The sequence below is a fragment of the Prosopis cineraria genome, unplaced genomic scaffold (assembly GCF_029017545.1).
Source record: "Prosopis cineraria cultivar Desert tree isolate PC_DT_omini unplaced genomic scaffold, ASM2901754v1 PC9, whole genome shotgun sequence".
Classification (NCBI taxonomy): Eukaryota; Viridiplantae; Streptophyta; class Magnoliopsida; order Fabales; family Fabaceae; genus Prosopis; species Prosopis cineraria.
The window spans coordinates 17,835,523-17,855,488 of NW_026555340.1; the positions used below are offsets into that span (position 1 = coordinate 17,835,523).

Here is a 19,966-nt window from a genome sequence, read left to right on the forward strand (position 1 = left end):
TATTGGGTGGCGTATTTCCATGGATTATAGGAAGTTGAATGATGCCACAAGGAAAGATTTTCAATGCCACAAGGAAAGATTATTTTTCTCTTCCATTCATTGATCAAATGTTAGACAGACTAGCTAGTAAGGAGTTCTTTTGCTTCTTTGATAGTTATTCAAGCTGCAATCAATTGCTATAGCTCTTGAAGACTAAGAGAAAACAACTTTTTCTTGTGCTCATGGAACTTTTGCCTTTAGAAAGATGCCATTCGGTCTTTATAATGCATCCGCCACTTTCCAAAGGTGCATGATGAGCATCTTCTCTGATATGATTAAAGAGATTATAGAGGTGTTTATGGATGATTTTCTTATTTTTGGAGAATCATTTGAACAGTACTTGCCCAACTTGGCAAGAGTCTTGAACAGATGTGAGGAGACTAACCTTGTGTTTAATTAGGAAAAATGCCATTTTATGGTAATTGAAGGTATTGTTCTGGGTCATAAAGTCGCAAGAAGGGTCTTGAGGTTGATTGAGCTAAGAATTCAATTATTGAGTAGATGCCACCTCCCATTAATGTGAAGGCCGTGAGAAGTTTCTTAGGGCATTCTGGCTTCTATCGTCAATTTATTAAGGACTTCTCCAAGATTTCAAAGCCCTTATCTCAACTACTTGAAAAAGACAATCTTTTCAATTTCAATGAAAAGTATACAAAGGCCTTTAAAGAGTTAAAGAGTAGATTAACATCTACCCTTATTAATATTGCTCCTGATTGGTCACTACCTTTTGAGGTCATGTGTGATACAAGTGACTTTACTGTTAGAGCAATGCTTGGACAAAGGCACAAAAAGATTTTTCATCCTATCTACAATGCAAGCAAGACTTTAGTTGGCACACAAGTAAATTACTCAACTATTGAAAAAGAAATGCTATCAGTTTTTCTTTTGAAAAGTTTAGAGTTTATTTGATGGGTGCTAAGGTTATAGTTCATACAGATCATGCTACTATTAGATATTTGTTGAATAAGAAAGAATCTAAACCTAGGCTCATTGGATAGGTTTTGTTTTTGCAAGAATTTGATGTGAAAATTGTTGATAGGAAAGGAACTGAAAATCAAGTTGCTGATCATTTATCTAGACTTGTTCATATTTTTGATTATGGTGATGACTTGTTGATTACTGAAAATTTTCTTGATAAGAAATTATTTGTTGTTAGCACTTGTGATTACTATGGTATATGGATATTGTGAATTATCTTGTGTGTAGAGTGTTACCTCCTGATTTGAAGCCTTTTCAAAAGAAGAAATTTTTGCATGATTTTGACTTTTATATTTGGGATGAACTATTTTTGTTTAAAAGATGTGCTGATTTGACCATTAGAAAATGTGTTCCTGAAATAGAACAAGAAGCCATTTTACATGCTAGTCATGCATCTGGATATAGGGGCATTATGGGGGACAAAGAACTGCATCTAAAGTATTTGAGTTTGGTTTTTATTGGCCTTCTTTTTTTAAAGATGCTTATCAATTTGTTACGAAGTGTGATAGATGTCAAAGGACAGGAAATATTTCTAAGAGACATGAGATGCCTTAGTTTGGGATTTTAGAAGTGGAATTGTTTGATGTTTGGGGTATGAATTTCATGGGACCATTTCCTTCTTGTAAAGGAAATCAATACATACTTGTTGCTGTAGAGTATGTGAGCAAGTGGGCAGGGGCTATAATGTGTCAATCAAATGATGGTAATACTGTGATTCGGTTTTTGAAGAAGAACATCTTTACAAGATTTGGTACTCCTCAAGCCATTATTACTGATGAGGGTATGCACTTCAATAACAAGAAATTCAAAGCTCTTTTGTAAAAATATGGAGTCCATCATCGAATGTCCCTTGCTTATCACCCACAAACTAATGGTCTCTGTGAGCTGACTAATAGAGAGATCAAGCGAATACTTGAGAAGACAGTAGGTCCTACTAGAAAAGATTGATCAGACAAGCTTGATGACGCTTTATGGGCTTACCGCACAGCCTTTTAAACTCCGATTAAGATGTCACCATACTGTTTGGTCTTTCGAAAGGCATGTCACTTGCCTATTAAATTGGAACATAAATCTTGGTGGGCAATTAAACAATTGAATATGGACCTTAAGCAAGCTAGTGCTTTAAGGATAATGCAATTGAATGAGTTAGAAGAGTTTAAACTCTATGCTTTTGAAAGTGCTAGACTATATAAGGAGAGAATTAATAGGTGGCATGATCAACATATCTTGCATCGGGCCTTTAAGCTAGGAAAATTGGTTTTGTTTTTCAACTCAAGATTAAGGCCGTTTCTTGAAAAGCTAAAATCTCGATGGTCTAGCCCTTTTAAAGTGCTTTTTGTAGCACCACATTGAGCAATTGAGGTTCTCAATGAAAGAACGGATAGATCTTTCAAAGTTAATGGATAAAGACTCAAGCATTATTCGGGAGGTGACATAGAGCGATTGAAGTCTGTTGTCCATTTGGTTGAGCCACCTTGATGATCTGGGAGAGTCTAGCTGAGGATTATAAACCATGCTTTTTGAGAGGCAACCTAAGTTTTATTTCCTTTTTACTTGCATTTTTTTTATTTAGTTGTCTTTGGTTTGATCTTCTTCTATTTTGGTGTGTTTGTAAGACTGTAGAGTTCTTGAAGAATTTAGAAGCTCAAAGCCAAGTTTTAGAATCAAAGAATGAGCCAACAATATTTTAGGAGAGTATTCTATCCTTGTGTTTAATTGATGATATTTATATGTATTTATATGGGATCAAGATCTTATGTTGATGAATTTTTGGATTGAAACTTGTTAATTAAATGTTAGGAGGTATGGAAACGAGTTTGATATAATGGTTGTGTTGATTGGGAGGTGTTTTGACTATCTTCTTTCCAAGTCTTTACTTCATTTGTGTATTTTTCTTAGATTTGGAGTATTTTTGTTCTTTGTTTTGTTCGTCCCAGCGAAAGAGGATTTTGTCTCAACAAAGGGTCTTTCTGTGTTTTTGTCAAAAATTTCAGAGAGCACCTTTGCTATAGCAAAATCTCATTTCGTTCTAACGACAGATGCCTTTGTGACTTTTCATCAAAAATTACAGAGAACACCTTCGTCGGAGTGAAACTTTGTTTTGCTGGAGCGAAAAACTATTCTATGAAATGCTTAACCAACTTACAGAGAGCATATTCGCTAGAGCAAAATCTTTGGTTGAGTTAAAAAAAATCTTAATTTTTTTAGTTTAATAAGAATAAATTTGTAAATATTTTTTAAAATTTTTTTTGTAAAAAAGTATTTTACTAAAATATTATTTTATTTTTATTACTATAAAGTATTTTATTTTGAATAAAATATTATTATTAGTTTCTTATTTTTATTTTACTAAAAAAATTGAAAAAAAATATTTATATATTTATATATTTTACTAATTATTTTATTTTAATTACACTTAAAAAAAAAAGCACGTTAGTTTGAAAAAGAAACACAAAACAATGCATTTTTTAATTAAATTTAAATAATTTTTTTACAGTTTTACCCCTTCTCCCTTTTACTCTAGCCTTCTTTTCTCTTTCACCTGCGTTCATCTCCTTCCTTGGGCCGCCGTTCAATCTCTCTCACTTAGCTGCAACCTCTGCCACCATTGTAGTTTCAGCCTTTCCATAGTGCTCAACCGTTTCCTTCCCTGTTCGAGCTTTCTCCTTCCCTACATTCTCGGCATCTACCTCTTATTTTCATCTCCATTTGCAGCTTCTTCACTGTCGTCCTTAACCTCTATCACACATTGCCGTGTTCAGCTTTTGTTTTCATCGTGCGTCAAGTCTATGCTGCTTCCTTTCCTCACCATTCCAGCATTTTAGTTCTTCCTCACTCAGGTTCCACGCTCCACCTTCTCAGCTGTAAAGTTCAGTGAGTTCTCTCATCCTAGCCGTATCCTCCACTTCCGTCACACATCATCGTGTTCAACCCCTTAGAGAGCAGCGCCAGAAGCTGTGTCTTCCATTTGTTCGACTGTGCTTCAATCCAAAATTTCCATCGTGTTTAGTTGTCTTCCATTCGTGCTTTCTTCATTCCACCGTTCACTACTTCTCTGCCTCTTTTGTCTCTCCACTCTTTCTCAATTGGCCACAACACATACTGAACTCAACCATTGTCTTCTCCTTCACTCCGAGCCTCTCCATAGCCCCTGCTCCTCATTACTTTCTTCCTTGCTCTGTTCTGTTTCACTTATGTAAGAAGCTTATTTTCACTGTTCATAACTCCACCTCTATCGTCTTTTTCATTTCATCTTTTCTTCACCTTCAGACCATTTCTTTCTCCCTATCCGTTGCAGTCCCTGTTCACAGCCTCTCCTCACCACGGCTTTCATTTTTTTATTATTTTTTCTTTTCTTCTTTTCTGATCCAGCTTCATCGTACACCACTTTCGACCTCCATACCGCCACAGCATTCCGTCATTGCTAGCAGCTTCACTTTCATCTCCCTTATTCACCACCGAAGCCCCTATCCAACTCGACGTGCTCAAGTTCATCACCTACATCTTTTCTATTTTGCTCTGTTTTTTTTATTTCTGCCCGTTAAGCCCTGCCCGTGTTCACTCATCTTCCATTTCGGTCTGCTCACCACCGTCTCGGCTCGTTGCTTCTGGCTTCTATTTTATTTTATTCCACACACTCAGTCATTTATAATCATCCTTTAACACTTCATTCTTACACCTGTGCCTGCTGAATCTTGTTTTCCCCCTCGTGCACGTTTTTGGTCTTTCTTATTTAGGTACGTCTCTCCCACACATTGTGTCTGATATGGGATTTGTATACTTCGAATAACCTGTGAGAGCTTTATATGGGTGTTTATGGTTGGAGTTGATGCAGTTGGATTTATGCTCTAAGCTTAGAATTATCTAGTTGTTTACTTAAAAAATTATGGTTAAAAATTTTGATGCTTCATTGTTTATTGTGGGCTTTTATGTTTCAAATATATACATGTGAGAGTTGAAGTGGGTATTACAAGTTGGTCTGTGCCATGTGTAGGTTGAATGCACTTGCTCTGAAATTTTTGTTGCTTGGTGGCATTTTTACATCTGAGTAATTATCTGTTGAGATACACTTGTTCCCTATTATTAATATAAATTGAATTGTTAGATTGGGTTGTTTATTTTTCATGGTCAGATGCTTTGGATATTGTGCATGTTGTTTTGGATTTCTGGATAATGATTATTTAGCTTAGTTGACAAGTTAAAATTTCAAAGTCAGGACCACTTTGTTTGTACTACTGAGAGTACAATGGTCTAGTTAGATATTTTTTGACTGTACCAATTTTTGGCTCTGAATTCTAAAATTTGATTTTTTTTTTGGTTTGCTTATGTTGAAAGTTGGTGATTCTTACTTTGTCATCTACTAATAGATGATGTGCTGTTCTCACTATTTGAGTGGGGCCTTTTCTTTTGGCCATATTTTGCATTGCCCACTTTCCTATATTGACATGGCTCTTTCTTTTTTCACTTGGTTTCCTTTATTTAATTTTTAGCATGTGATTACTTTTATGGTGGTTTGTTTATTGTGACTTATGTTGGCTTATCTTTTGTTTATATTTTAGCCATAGGTTGCAAGAGTATAGCTAAACACAAGACTGCCGCTTCTTCTTCTACTCAAAAAGCTGCTAAGAAGTCAAAGCTACCATTCAACAATGAGAAATTCATGAATCATGCATGCCAAGACAGATTTCTCTCTCTTGTGGGATCCAAGAATCTTATTTCTGATTGTTATTGCATAATTTTATACTTCAAAGCTACCTTTCAAACTATGGTGTGAAGGGGATAGATGGTGTATTTGACAAATGAAAAATTTTAATATTATATTCCTGCTCTAGTTAGGGAATTTTATGCACATGCATTTCATTGCTGCAATGACACTTATTGGGTGCACGACAAGGGAGTCATAATTAATCCTAAAGTTATTCAAAATTATTATGACTTCCCTGCCATTACTGATTGTCTTTACAACCAATACAAGACAAACACCTTTACACTTGATTGGGATGCAATGGCTAAGCATTTATGTTTTGAATCTATTGGCTTTTGTCAAAGAGGGCTATTGATGGGTACACTTACAAGGCAAAGAACATTTTGGTTTCATTTTGTGGCTCACAATGTCATGTCCACATCAAATGCATCAAAAATGAACAAGGATCATTCTTTCCTTATCTATTGCATTATGGAGAGAACATCAATTGATCTAGTTGTTATTATCTATGACTCTATGAAGCGGTGTATCAATGTCAAGATTAAGAGAGCACTTGCCTTCTCTTATTTGATTACTAAGTTACTTCTTGCTATCAAGGTTTCCATTACTAATGATGAGGACTAACAGCAACCCCCTCAACCTATCAAGTACCACAAAATGCATGCCAAGTCATCTCAGGTAGAGGATTCTCTAGCAGAACATAGGGAAAAAGTCAATCAGCCTACCCCTGTTCATTCTCCTCCTTTTAATGTGTGGGCTAAGCAATAATTGGAGTCATTAGCAGATGCCATCAAGAGATTGGAAGAGCATTTACATCTCATCATGTAACATTTACACATACCAGGTCATGACGTGCCTGGTTCATCTATGGCACCTTCTCTTATTCTATCCATGGATCCATCTCAGGCTGAACCCACCACAGAATTAAGCTTCCACTCTGCTTGATTTGTGTCTTTTTGATTAGTGTCTTTATTTCTTTTGCTTCTAGTTCTTTTTAGTTATTTTTCTATTTTTTGTGATTGTTTCATTTACTATTTTGGTTTGTAACTGATATTTGATAACTCTTTACTCGATGGTCTGTAACTAGCTTCTTTATTTCCAACTTATCCACTTGTCTATTTGATGTGATTAGCAAGTACCTTTTCTCTTGAGGATATGTCACTCTCATCCCTTGTTAATGTCTCTCTATCTGTTAACTCACCATTTCTGTTGGTCAGGGGAGTTTTAGTGTCCCTCTCTTTCCTTGTTTGTTTTTTGCCTTTAAACATTGGGGACAATATTTAATTTAAGTGTAGGGAAAGGTGTACTTGCTTTTATATTTGTTATTTACTTGTCCTTGAGTTTGTTTTGTTTTAGGAGTTGGTTGTATATATTTGTACATAATTTAAAAAAATTAATTAATTTTTTAAAAAAATTTTAAAAATCTCATAAACATTTTTAGTTTTAATCAGTTGTTTTGATGTTTTTTGGTGAATGTGGCTAAGGTTGGATTGGTATGAACTTGAGAGAATTAAATTTGATTAGAAGTTGGTTCTACCTTCTTAGAATTTTAGTAAATAGGCAATGGATTAAGTTTTGGATAATTGACAATAGTTTGTCCAAAAAGCTTGTAAGAATTTTGAGCCTAAATGTTTATTTCCTTTAAAAGAGAGTATATTTATTTGGATTCTATCTCTAGAACCTGTTCTGAATCTTTGTTGAGATGTGTAATAACCATTTGCATACACATAAATAATTTAGGCATTCATTTTTTTTTTACCTACTATAGCCAAATATCCATCCTTTTTCACATAAATCCTTTGTTTCACCCATTTGAGCCTTAGCCTTATTTTTTTAAAAAAAAATCATCCTTTTGTTAAGATTTACCACTTTTCATCCATTTTTATTCCCATTTACTACTTTGATTAGTGCTAAGTGTTACATCTATAAAAGAATATAAACGACTTAGAATTTAGTTGAGATTTCATAAGTAGTTCAAAAGAAAAAGAAAGAGGAAACAAAAGAAGAGAAAAGAATATTGAAAGTTCTAAAAAAAAACATAATGATGAACAAAACAAAAAAAGAAGCAAGTAAAAAAAATTTGTTGATCTTCATTAATACCTCTTGTAAATAGTTGTGGTTTATCCTTCAATTTTCTTGATCTTCATTTAATATGCTTGACACTAATTAGCGTATGTAATTTTAACTCATTGAATAATTTCATTTCATCATCTTACTTAGAATATTGCAACCTTTCAAAAGTCCTTTTGATTTGTGTACACAATGGCATAATTTAGTGGAGATTAAGATGAGAAACAAGCCTATGATAGATGGATTACAATAGGTGGAATTGAGTGAAACACAACCCTTAAACACCTTGAGCGGAGAGTGTAAAACTTGACTGGTGAGGGATAATCTATTGAAATTTATCTTTGTTTAATTAAGTACCTTGCTACTATTATTTTTGGAAGGGAGGAAAGATATCTAATTAAATTAACTTCTTGGAAGTTTGAATTGCATTTGACCTCGAAATATTCACATTTTCTTTTGTCATTTTTGTATAGTTATTTTCTTTTGCTTGAGGACAAGCAAACACTCAAGTATGGGAGTTTGATGACTTCTAATATTTAATTAAATTTATTGGTATTTTTAATGTAATTGAAAGTCATTTATTTGAATTTTGTTAGCAAAAATATGATTAAGTAGATGAATGTGTGTGAAAATGGGCTTGGAAATACGTTAAAAGTTAGTGAACCAATTTTATCATTTATTCTGGGTTTTGTACATATAGGGAGGCTCAATTTAGGGGCTCAAAGAAGAAAATTTTGGAGCCCAAGTCAAAGGAATTAAATTTGAAAAGAAAATCTGAACAGGTCATGTTCACTGCAGCGAAAATGCAATTTTAGTAAAACACAGTTTTGGTTATCAGCGAATTTTTAAGGCTTGGGTACCTCATTTTCGACCATTCTTCACCTCCAATAGTTGCAGAACATTCAAGAAAAGGGAAAAGAGCTAAAGAAAGGTTGGAAAAGCTTGAGTTTAGTGGAAAATCAAGGGTTTAACTTAAAATTGCTCCAATTAAACTTTTTTTCTCCTTCTTCTCTTTATTTTACTGTATATATTGCTAATTTTGCTATTATGAAAGTTGTGTTTGCCAAGCCATAAAAATTCACTGACAATCAAAACCGTGCATTTTACTAAAATCGCATTTTTGCTGTAGCGAACATGACCTATTTAAATTTTCTTTTCAGATTTAATTCCTTTGACTTGGGCTCCAAAATTTTCTTCTTTAGGCCCTTAAATTGGGCTTCCCTACATGCATAAAATTCAAAATAAATGATAGAATTGGTCCACTAACTTCTAACAAATTTTCAAGCCCATTTTCAGAAATATTCATTCACTTAATCATATTTTTGCTAACAAAATTCAAATAAATGACTTCCAATTACATTAAAAGCACCAATAAATTCAATAAAATATTGAAAGTCATCAAAGGTATACTTCTCTTAGTTTTTGATTTCTTTCATCTAAAGACAAGGGTGAATGCCTAATTTCTTTGAATTCCCTTTATTTTTTTTATCGCCTAAATTTTTTTTTGGTTCAGCTGACATGGATTCCATTTTCAATTTTCATATTGAATTTTATTTGATTAATCTCTTATCTCTCAAAGCTTGCTCCCTTAGGGAGAAATTCTCTCAAACAATTTTCTTTATGCAAGTTTAAAGTGTAAAAAATTATTCTCAAGAAGCTTTTATTGTGTCACTTTTGTGGGCTTCCATCTTTAATTGCATTGATATTAATGTTGGGAGAAATTTAAAGAAAAGTTTTAAAATAAAAAATATTACTGGAAAAAAAAACTGATTTGATTAGGCTATAAAAAAATTGAGTAGCAAAGAATGATTAATATTTTGCAACTTTTATTATCAAGGGTTAAATGGAAAATTTGTCCCAGAACTTTTTCTCCAGGGGCGCTTGGCATCCTAAATTTTTTTCTAGAGCATCTTTGCCCTGAACTTTTCAAAAAAGAGAGCATTTTTGGCCCACCATTAAATATAAGAAACATTTACCATTAAAATGAAGTTTAACCAAGGATTAAATAACATATTTGCCCTGAAACTTTTTCTCCAAGGGCGCTGGGTATCATGATTTTTGTTTGGAGCTTATTTGCCTTGGAAGTTTCAAAATGAAAGCAATTTTACCTTGTCATCAATGTTGACCGTTACTTTGACATTAGTTGCCACTTGTAACCATGCGGCATTTTTATAAAAAAAAAATTAAAAAATCCACCTAGATAGCAAGAACACCTCCATTAACATTAATAACAATAGCAATAACAACTCCATGAATAGAAAGCAAAAACAGCAACAAACAGTTCCAAATCATCCAGACCTATACCTATATATACTCGAAAATAATCAACTATTTGTTGAGTTTATCCATATGAACTCGACCACATGGAAGCTCTCTTCTTCTATATTCAATAATTCCACTATCTCACTCAAACTATGATGACTCCATGGACTCTGACCTTGACTTAGATGCTTCTGAGGGCTTCACAGCATCAAACTTGACCATGGCGGTGGTGGTGAAAACAGCTTAGATGTTATGTGAGGAGCACGTGGCAAGTTGATAGTGGATGATGACAATTTGGGGGAAGTTAAGAATGGTAGATTTTGCCTTTGATGGATAGAGCGGCGATGTTGTAGGCTTAAGTAGTCATTTCTAAGGGGTAAAAGTGCCAAGCCAGATACAAGACTTCTTGCAAGGCTCGTGAATCTTAGACACCTATTTTTTCGAGCTTCACATTTGGACTCTAATCCATGTTAGTGAGGGAGCTTGCTGGTAGAGGAGGAGGAGGAAGAAAAGGATGATGAAGAAGAAGGGATGGCAAAATTGCTCCATTTTCAAAACTTTCAAGGCAAATAAGCTCCAAACAAAAGTTCAGAATGCCCAATGTCCTTAGAGAAAAAGTTTTAAGGCAAATATGCCATGTAACCCTTGGTCAAACTTTAGTTTAACAAATAACACTTTTTATATTTAACAGTGGTGCAAAATGTTCTCTTTTTGAAAAGTTTATAACAAAAATGCTCCAAAAAAATGTTTAGCATGCTAGGTGCCCCTGGAGAAAAAGTTTCAAGATAAATTTACCATTTAACCCTATTATCAATCAAGTGCAAGAGCTTGTGTTAGTGATTATTTCTCCTTGGGAAATGACTACATATAAGGAAATGGTTATAATTAAATGGCAAATGACAACTAATTTTCTATAACTTCTTTATTAGTCAACGATGCAACGGTTTGTAAATTAGCTACTAGTTTAGATGGGAAATGATGACTTTAGATGAGAAAATGACTAAAATGAGCAGCAGATGATAATTTAACTTTATTTCTGTTATTTTTAAAGGGTCGTGAACATAATTTTGCACAAAACAAAATTATGTCAAATAAGTTCTTAAAGACTGTAATTATTCCATTTTATGATTTTCTTTTATCATTTAGCTATTTTGGTAAGATTTATTTATCATTATTCTCCTTATAGATAAGTGAATGTTAAATTAAAATAAAAATAATAATTTAAACTTCACAATTTATTTTTCCATAGAAATCTTGCCCCATCCCATTGGTTAAATTCTATCATACTATTCGATATTTCGATCCCATTTCATAAACTTGGATCTGGGTGGCAATATTGCATGCAGATTGTTGGGCTCATACTATTAATTTGATATATTTAATGTGTTTATTTTTAATTAATAAGTGGGTTGGTTCCAGAAGGTACTGGCATGCTTTTTACAAATTGCTCCTCAATAAAATTTTTACATTGGGAACAGAATTTAATTTTATAACTTTATAAATTATGGGTCAAATACTTAATTATTACTCATCTAGTATTATTTATAAGTCATTTTTAACATGTTTCATTGAAATTACGAAAATCTTAAAAATTCATTAAATCTATCAAAAAATTAATAAGTTATCAACTTTGTCCCTAAATATACATATATTAGCAACATATTTTTCTCTTTAACATTCAATGAAAGATAAGGGGAGAAATTTTTTATGAAAATGTAATAATTTGACTTATAAATAGGACTTTTATCTGCCTTATAAATAGCACCAAAGGGAGTACCACCTAGACTAATATTGTTGCAATTTTTTATCTTGTTATTTATATTATTAATAACTCACTTCTTATGACTTAATTAAACAAAAATAAATTAAGTATATTGATGACTTCTAATATTTTAATAAATTTAATAGTGTTTTTAATGTAATTGGAAGTCATCTTATGAAATTAATTAGCAATTATGTGATTAAGTGGATAATTATTTGTGAGATTTGAGGTGGATAAAGTTCAAGACAATTGTTGAAGTTAGTGGATCAATTGTAGCATTAAATCTGAGTTTTATTTATATAAGGAGGCCCAATTTATAGGCCCAAAGCTAATAATTTTAAAACCCACAAGAAATTAAATACTGCCCAGTAATGTTACAGCACCAATTTTGAATATCATGACATCAAATTAGTTTTCAGCAAAACGTACAACTTCACTTAGAATCGTGTTTTAAAGGTTTTTGGCTATCATTTATATTCTAGTTCGCCTTCAACTAACAGCTGCACATTCAGGGAACATTCTAATGTGGAGAAAGAGTTGGAGAAGCTTGGGGAACACTTGGATCTTACAATTTGTGATAGAAATCATTATTCCTAAGCTTTCTTATTCCTTTTCTTTTGATTTTGATGTATCTTTTGATGAATATTGTTGGTTTATGCTATTTTAATGGCTGTTAATGGTTGAACACATTTGACCTAGAGTAACTATGAACTTGTTGGTGGATTAGAGCTTATTTTTACCCATTGGTTATGCTTAATATTAATTTTGATTGCCCAATCTTGCATTTATTTGTCTATTTAATGTTTGGCCACCATTAAATATGAATTTGGGCATTAGGGGTTTTTCCTTGATAAAGGAAAATCTCATTTGGACCCTTATATTGAGTAATATAAAATTAGATTATGATCTAATTTGTAATTAGGATAGAAATATATCTAATTACCTCATATAATCAAATTAGAGTGAGTTGGAATTAAAATTGCCTCTTGGATAATTTTTTTAGAAATAACATAATTAATTTGAGAGGGAGTTATTTGAGGTTCGAAAGGCCCTTATAGCCATTAAGACTATAGATTAACAAAATTAGCTTTAAAATTAATTAATTGGGTAAAAGCAAGATCTATGAAGCTAGTAAGGGATTTGTAACTCTAGGTTGCATTGAACATTTATAGTTGTTGGGTTGAAAATCTCATTGCATTTTATTCATTTCACTTTTTAATTTTGGTTAATAAATCACTTCTAATTGGTTTTGCTTAACATGAACAAAAATAGAAACTTTACTGCCTAATTGCTATTACGCTTAATTCCTTGTGAGATCGACCTTAATATACTATTATATTGCACTTTGACCCGTATACTTGCGGAGAAACATTTTGTGTGCATCATATATGAGAATAAGTCTTCTCTAAATGTTATAATAATTTTATGGAGAAGGGAATTAGAGTAAGGATAATAACAAAGACTAATACCTCAAAGGAGAAATTTTATTACATCAAAACAAACATTTTCCATCATAACAAGCAGACGAATTATAAGCCATTTATTCTATGAAACCCATGAAAAGGGCAACAACACACAGGCTAAAAGGCACACACCAACACATCATTCGTCTGCCAAACACACTTAACCAAAATAACATAGTAATTAATTAAAACCACAACAAATCGAAACCATAACTTCAAAAGTTACAAAGAGAGACAAAGAGAAAGAAACAAACCCTACTTTTGTGACATCGTGCGCAGAAATAGGACCTGTTCCTGTCTTTTCATTTCTCTCTAACTTTGTTCGGGGGTTCGCCGGCCAGCAGCCGGAAGCCGGTTTCCTACTTGTGAATCTTAACATTGCCGCCGTTAGCATTAGCAGCTTCCTCTTTGTTTCCATGGCAGCAAGCATATCTGACTAACTCTATGCCCATTGCACGACCACACTTGAAACAAGGAATCGGAGAATATATATCACTCACATGGCACTTCACATCCAAACGAAGACAATTTGCATGATGAGGAAGCCTAGATAAGATAATGTTATGGTGTCTTGCGAAGGACACATCAAACCCAGGATCGTTCAGGATGTTGGGTTTCCATGTATCGAACCCTTGAAGTGTCTGATAGAAAGTGTCTCCACGACAAAGCAGCTTAACGTTGGACCCTTTGCTGAGAAGAACCCAACCAGCCTGTTGATGTCGGAGTCCAAGGAAGGCCGCAACATCCTCGAAGGAAGGGTCTTTGGTCATCTTCTTCCTCATGCTGTCGAACAAGTTCTCGACGTTAGCCCAGAATGCATTGACAATCGTCAGTTCGTCATGGGGATAGTAATTTATGATCACGTCAGATCTTTTGGTGACCTCGTCTCTCTTGACTTTCTCCAATAGCTCCGGCATGCCCAGCAACCACCGGTCGTCGGAGTAGTCCACGTCGCTGCGTCCATAGACGATGATATATGCTTCTTCCTTGATCTGATTTACTTGCACGCAAAAGGGTATAATTTCTCTCATCATCATATACACAACACAATGATACTCAAAAACATCAAACGAAACTGTACTATGTTAACTCTAATGAGTATTACGTAGCTGCTTATTTTATTATGCTCTCTCTCCGTCTCTGTGTGTGTGTCTGTGTGTGTACAGACACACTGACACACACATATATGATCTGAGAAGATCTATGTAATTGAGAAGGAAAAACTGCAATTATTAAGTTATGGGAAAGCATCAAACGGAACTGTACTACGTTAACTCCAAGTATTACCTAGCTGCTTATTCTATTATGCTCTCTTCTGCTTGAATCCCCACCTCTATATATATATATATATATATAGACAACATACTGATAATGATCTGATCAGAAGATCTAAGAAAGGAAAAACTGCATGCAATTTAAGTTATGCATGGGAAGATTACGTACCGCGCTATCTATTTTTGGATTGTGTTTCTTCATTTCGGTCCAGAACCAGTTCCATTTCATGTTAAGTTCCAAATCATCACCATTGCCCCAAGGGAAAGCTTGATCTTCCCAAGCAAACAACATGTGCAAAGCATTCTCGTTTGTTAGACGACCTTGAGGATTGAACACAGGGACCATAGGTTTATTCTGGTACTTGAGTCTGTCTCTGATCAGTTTCTTGCATATTGGAGGAATAATGGAGTACTCCACCACGTACCAGTCCATCTGTCTCTTCAACTCTTCAAACTTTTTCCTGTCTTTTGGGTGATCTCCAGTTGCAGATGAGTCATAATCAACAATTGGGGCCCACAGGATCTTGAAGTCGTCTTTCTTATATCCTTTGACTTCTTTTGGATCTTTCCTCAGTCCTTGGTAGATGGATTTAAACAGACGAGTCTCGTCTTCTATGCTGTACAGCCCAGAAAGGAACAGCAACACATGTTTCTGCCTGAACACCTCGATGCTCACCTGTGTTTGTTTGTTTGTTGTGTGGGAAAGCACAAATACACAAAAAGAAAGCCTAATGATTAGTTTACTTTAGACTAAAGGAAAAATTGACGATAACGACCTAACGACTTAAATATTTAGGCATAAATTTTAAATGCAGAAATAAAGCCATCAGAGAATCATGGTCCTTGAAGGATAATATGTTTTTTTAACTAAAATATTAAAAAACCTTTCCTTTTTCTGCACTTATTTTCAAAGTACTCAAAATCCCAACTGCAGAAATAAAGCCTGCAAGGATCATGGCTCTTGAGGGATACTATGTTTTTCAACAGAAATATAATAATATACCTTTCCTTTTTCTACACGTGTCTCGAAAGTACAGATTATTGAAGATTTATGCATAACTTCAACAATCAATGCAGAAAAAAGAAGAATAACTTATTATTTTCTCTAAAAACATATTTGTTATTCCAGAACCGCAGTCCCCCGTAAGATTTATTTATGCATTTGGGCCTTACTGTGCTTGTGGTCAATTTTCCTTAGTTTAAAAGTGTGTGGGCAAAATTGTAATTTAGACTCGAGTTTAATATATTATATATCTCTCACAAAATACACACACACGCACAAAGTCACAAACCATTGATCCAGTGGAGCCTTGATAAACATGTGGGTCCTTCAAATCTTTGGGGAGAAGAAGGCACTTCAAAACCTGCACTATCTCTGTGGGAGTTTGAAAGACCACCCTGTAACGTTCATTGTATTCATCTATCAGAGCTGCAATTAATACAAAGGGAAAAATACATAGAGATCAGCTTTGATTTGAATCCAATTTTTCTCTGTTACACAATAAAAAAATTTAGAAATTAATCAACCATGTTCATCATCATCACCTTTCTCTCTCTCTATCTTTGCCAGATAATCCTGTAATTTGAAGAGAATGGTCGAGATCTTGCTGCTGATATTGGAGATTTCATGTCCACTCGACCTGATGAAAAAGAACAGTTTTCAGTATAAAATACGATGGTCTCATTAAAAAAATAATAATTAAAGAAGAAATTTGAAAATTTGCCTTGCTTTTTGAATGTTTGACCAGAAAAGTTGTTTCACGAAGTTAATTAATCAAGTACTAAAATGTTTAATTAAAAATATCCTTTTTAATTAAACCACTAATAAAAAATGTGAGATATATATAGAATGTACTCATTCATTAAGCATTTGGCATGGAAAACCCTATTTAACAATTACTTAGGCAATATTATATATATATATATATGATATTTTACTAAAAATACCCTTTTTATTATAATTACCCAAAATCAACTTGACATGCACCAGAATTGGCTCATTCTCTCACTTGATATATTGAAATGAAGATAATTACTCCCTCCACTCCTTGACAAATTTAATCGATTTTATACTTACTGAGAAATTATATTTATATTCTTAAAAATTTTTAAAGGACATGTAATTTACCAATTTTTTCCTTGTAATTAGTTACCCTATTGAATTGCTATCTAGGAATTCAAACTATCATCATAAATAAACAAGGGATAAAATTAAAAAAATAATTAATTATTCTAACTTTAACTTATATTCATCAAAATCAAGAAAAATTATAAAACTAATTAATTTTGTTTAAAAATTTAAATAGTTTCTAACTTTACTCCTAATAAATATATCTACTTTAAAAATAAAAATTTTAATATTTAACAAACTTTCCAACATTTAATGTGAACAAAATGGTAAAAATGAACATAATATATTATTAAGGTGCCTTATAAATAAATGCTCTCTCTTTGTCCTTTATAAATAGGACCAAAGGAGTATTAATGACCAAAAAAAAAAGTTTTCAAAGTTTGCCTTATCTTAAAAATTGAAAAGAATAATTATGAATATACATACATACATATAAAGAGAATGAAGAACTTACCAATAACACAAGAGGATATCAATATAACTAGCACAGATAACAATGGTGAGGACAGTCCAGTAAACGATGACAGGGAAATCCTGAATAGCTTTCTCCAACGTTGGGATATCGTTATTAACGTCATAGCCTTGTTTGGACATTCTCTCCAACCGAACTAGACATTCGACGCAGAGGAACACACTATTGACGACGAGGTTGTAGTTGGAGATGTCACTGCGGCTTCTCTCGAAGGCTTGAACATGGTTCAGCACAGCCAACGATTTTCCGAGGTTGTCATCATTCGGAACTTGAAAAAGGTGCCAGAAATTCCCATACTCTAATGCAAATGCTGCCAGTGCTGTCACTGCTTTCGCACACCATGAATATGCGTCTAGTTCGTTTAGAATCGCCATTGTTGTTGTGTGCGCGAATGAATGGTGCTCATCGTGTCGTGTTCGCGTCATCTGTCCACAATGCGAATTAATTAGAAACAAAATGCTTTGTTAATTTCTTTTTTGTCATGATCATCATGCTTTACTCTTGCCTTTCATATACATATACATAAAAGTTTATGTGAGTTTGATCTGAGGGCTTATTAGGGCATGCATCCGGGTTCAAAGAGAGCTTAATTATAGAGGTGTTTCTTTACAAATTGCCTGCCTATAATTTTCCAAATTGATAATAATAGGATTTGAAGCCATGATCTTATGGATTATAGATCAAATATTTACCAACTCGACTAATTTGATTTCATAATCTTGTGAATTATAGGTTAAATCCTTATTAATTGGACTAACTTCTTATTTTCAACTAAATTATGCATATAAAAAAAAGGAAAAACTCAATCTGCATATGAAGAAAACTAGAGATATAAACGAATACCAGAAAGGAAAACTCTTAAAAATATATCATTTTTTTAATATTTTGAGAGTGATGAGAATGAGCATCGATGAAATGAAATAACTATATACCATGCGTTAGATATATTGTCTAAAAAGGATAATTTTCTAGTTTATTATTACTGTATTTTCTAAAAATGATGTACAAATATAGAAATAAAATGTAAGAAACATAAGCATGTTTGATGTAGTAATAACCTGACAAGCAATATGCTTGAGTAAATGTGTCGGTGGCTCGAAATTGGCAAGGTTAGCCTTGTCCTTCGTCTCTTGTGCAACATACTGTAAACAATACATGGACACATCACAATTGTTTTCCTCAGACAGACAGTCAGAGTATAGAACATGCATGAAGCATATATATATATATATATATATATACCTTAATGCTTGGATTGGCAAGGCCAATGGAAGGACCCATGATGTCTGCAACAACACTGAAAAGAGCCTCGACATTGAAGGTTTCACCAGGCTTGTTGACGACATAGCAACCACGAACTGAATCCAACACCTGGTTATCTGACTGGGTCAATGGTCTCAGCAATTGCTTCTGCGAGTATTCCGACGACATGATTATTCTTCTTCTTGCACGAGCTCCTCAATAAGGTTTCAGATAATGAAAGAACCAAATTAATGATGTCTTGTGGTATTACCCTGCCATGCCATGCAACATTTATAGGCTTCAGAACCCATAGTGGGAGACAAGACTAAAGAGTGTGCAATAAGTCACCTTTGCAAAAGAATTATAATTAATTAATTAATACGTATCACATGCTAGCTACCTCCTGTGCCTATTATAATATAAGATGTTTTAATTTGATCCTTAATATACTCCTCTAGTGCTATTTATAAAGTAGAACGAAGATTAATTTTGATTTTATTTATACAGTACTTCATTATTTTTTATATTCATTTTTACCGTTTTGCCTATATTAAATGATAGAAAAAATTATTAAAAATAATTCATTCTATCATTATTAGGGGTTAGAGGTGGAAACTTATTCAATTTTTAAAATAATATTAATGAGATTTAAGATATATTTAATAAATAGGGAAAGCACAATCATCGATTCTTATAATTTCATTGGATTTTGCTTTTACTTCCTATAGTTGTTTTTTTTTTTTTTTAGTATTTTCAATCCTTATAGTTTCAAAAAGTTTGAATCACATTTTGATGTGAAACAAGAAAGAGAAAAGGGGAAGAGAGAAAGGATGAGGGAGAGAGAAAGAAGGAGCACTACAAAAAAATTGACTTTCAATAGCTACATGAAAAGTATTTTCAGCGGCGATAAAAAGTAGTCACAATGTTACTGCGATAGCTCTTGTCGTTAATTATATTTGCAATGACAATAAAAGTCACTACTAAAAGTTAAAAATCAGCAGCAACAAATGTTGCTACAGAAAAGAAAATTTGTCACTGCAGAAAGATAGTCGTTGTTGAAAGTTGAGAATTAGCAGCGATTTTTTTTTAGCTGCAAAAACCACACATCAGCGGCGACTATTTGGTCACCGTTAAATGTTAAATATTAGCAGAGATATTTGTCATTGTAGAAGCTACCAATTAGCAGCGACTTTTTTGTTGCCGTTGAAAAGTAATGCTAGTTTACTTACCCACATGGCACCACGTCACCCTCTATGTGGCGCCATGTCACCTTCCACGTGGTGCCCCCAACTCATACCACATGTCATCATATCATCAATTTATATTTTCATTTTGTAAATTGTCTTCTTCAAGGTTTGAACTTATGATCTCTCCTTTTGTATCTCACTATTTTGCCATTGAGTTAGAATGAACCTACAGTTTATTATTACATAATTATATATATATATATATATTATTAAACCATACAAACACACATATATAGTAACTATTAAATATTATAAAATATCATTACTATCATTAAATACTTCAATTTAATTCTTTTAATTTATTAAAATTACAAATTATAT

At 33.2% G+C, this 19,966-nt stretch overlaps 1 protein-coding gene across 1 annotated transcript; it reads right to left on the minus strand.

Moving 5' to 3' along the window:
* Positions 1 to 13,282: 13,282 nt before the first annotated feature.
* LOC129321003 (protein SIEVE ELEMENT OCCLUSION B-like) lies at positions 13,283 to 18,705 on the minus strand. The gene is made up of 7 exons (XM_054966722.1): positions 18,399 to 18,705; positions 18,215 to 18,298; positions 17,139 to 17,581; positions 16,099 to 16,193; positions 15,846 to 15,982; positions 14,723 to 15,229; positions 13,283 to 14,271 (listed from the first exon to the last, which is right to left on the minus strand). The coding sequence occupies exons 1-7, from the start codon at positions 18,585 to 18,587 to the stop codon at positions 13,639 to 13,641; spliced, it is 2,088 nt and encodes a 695-aa protein (XP_054822697.1). The 5' UTR covers positions 18,588 to 18,705; the 3' UTR covers positions 13,283 to 13,638.
* Positions 18,706 to 19,966: the final 1,261 nt, after the last annotated feature.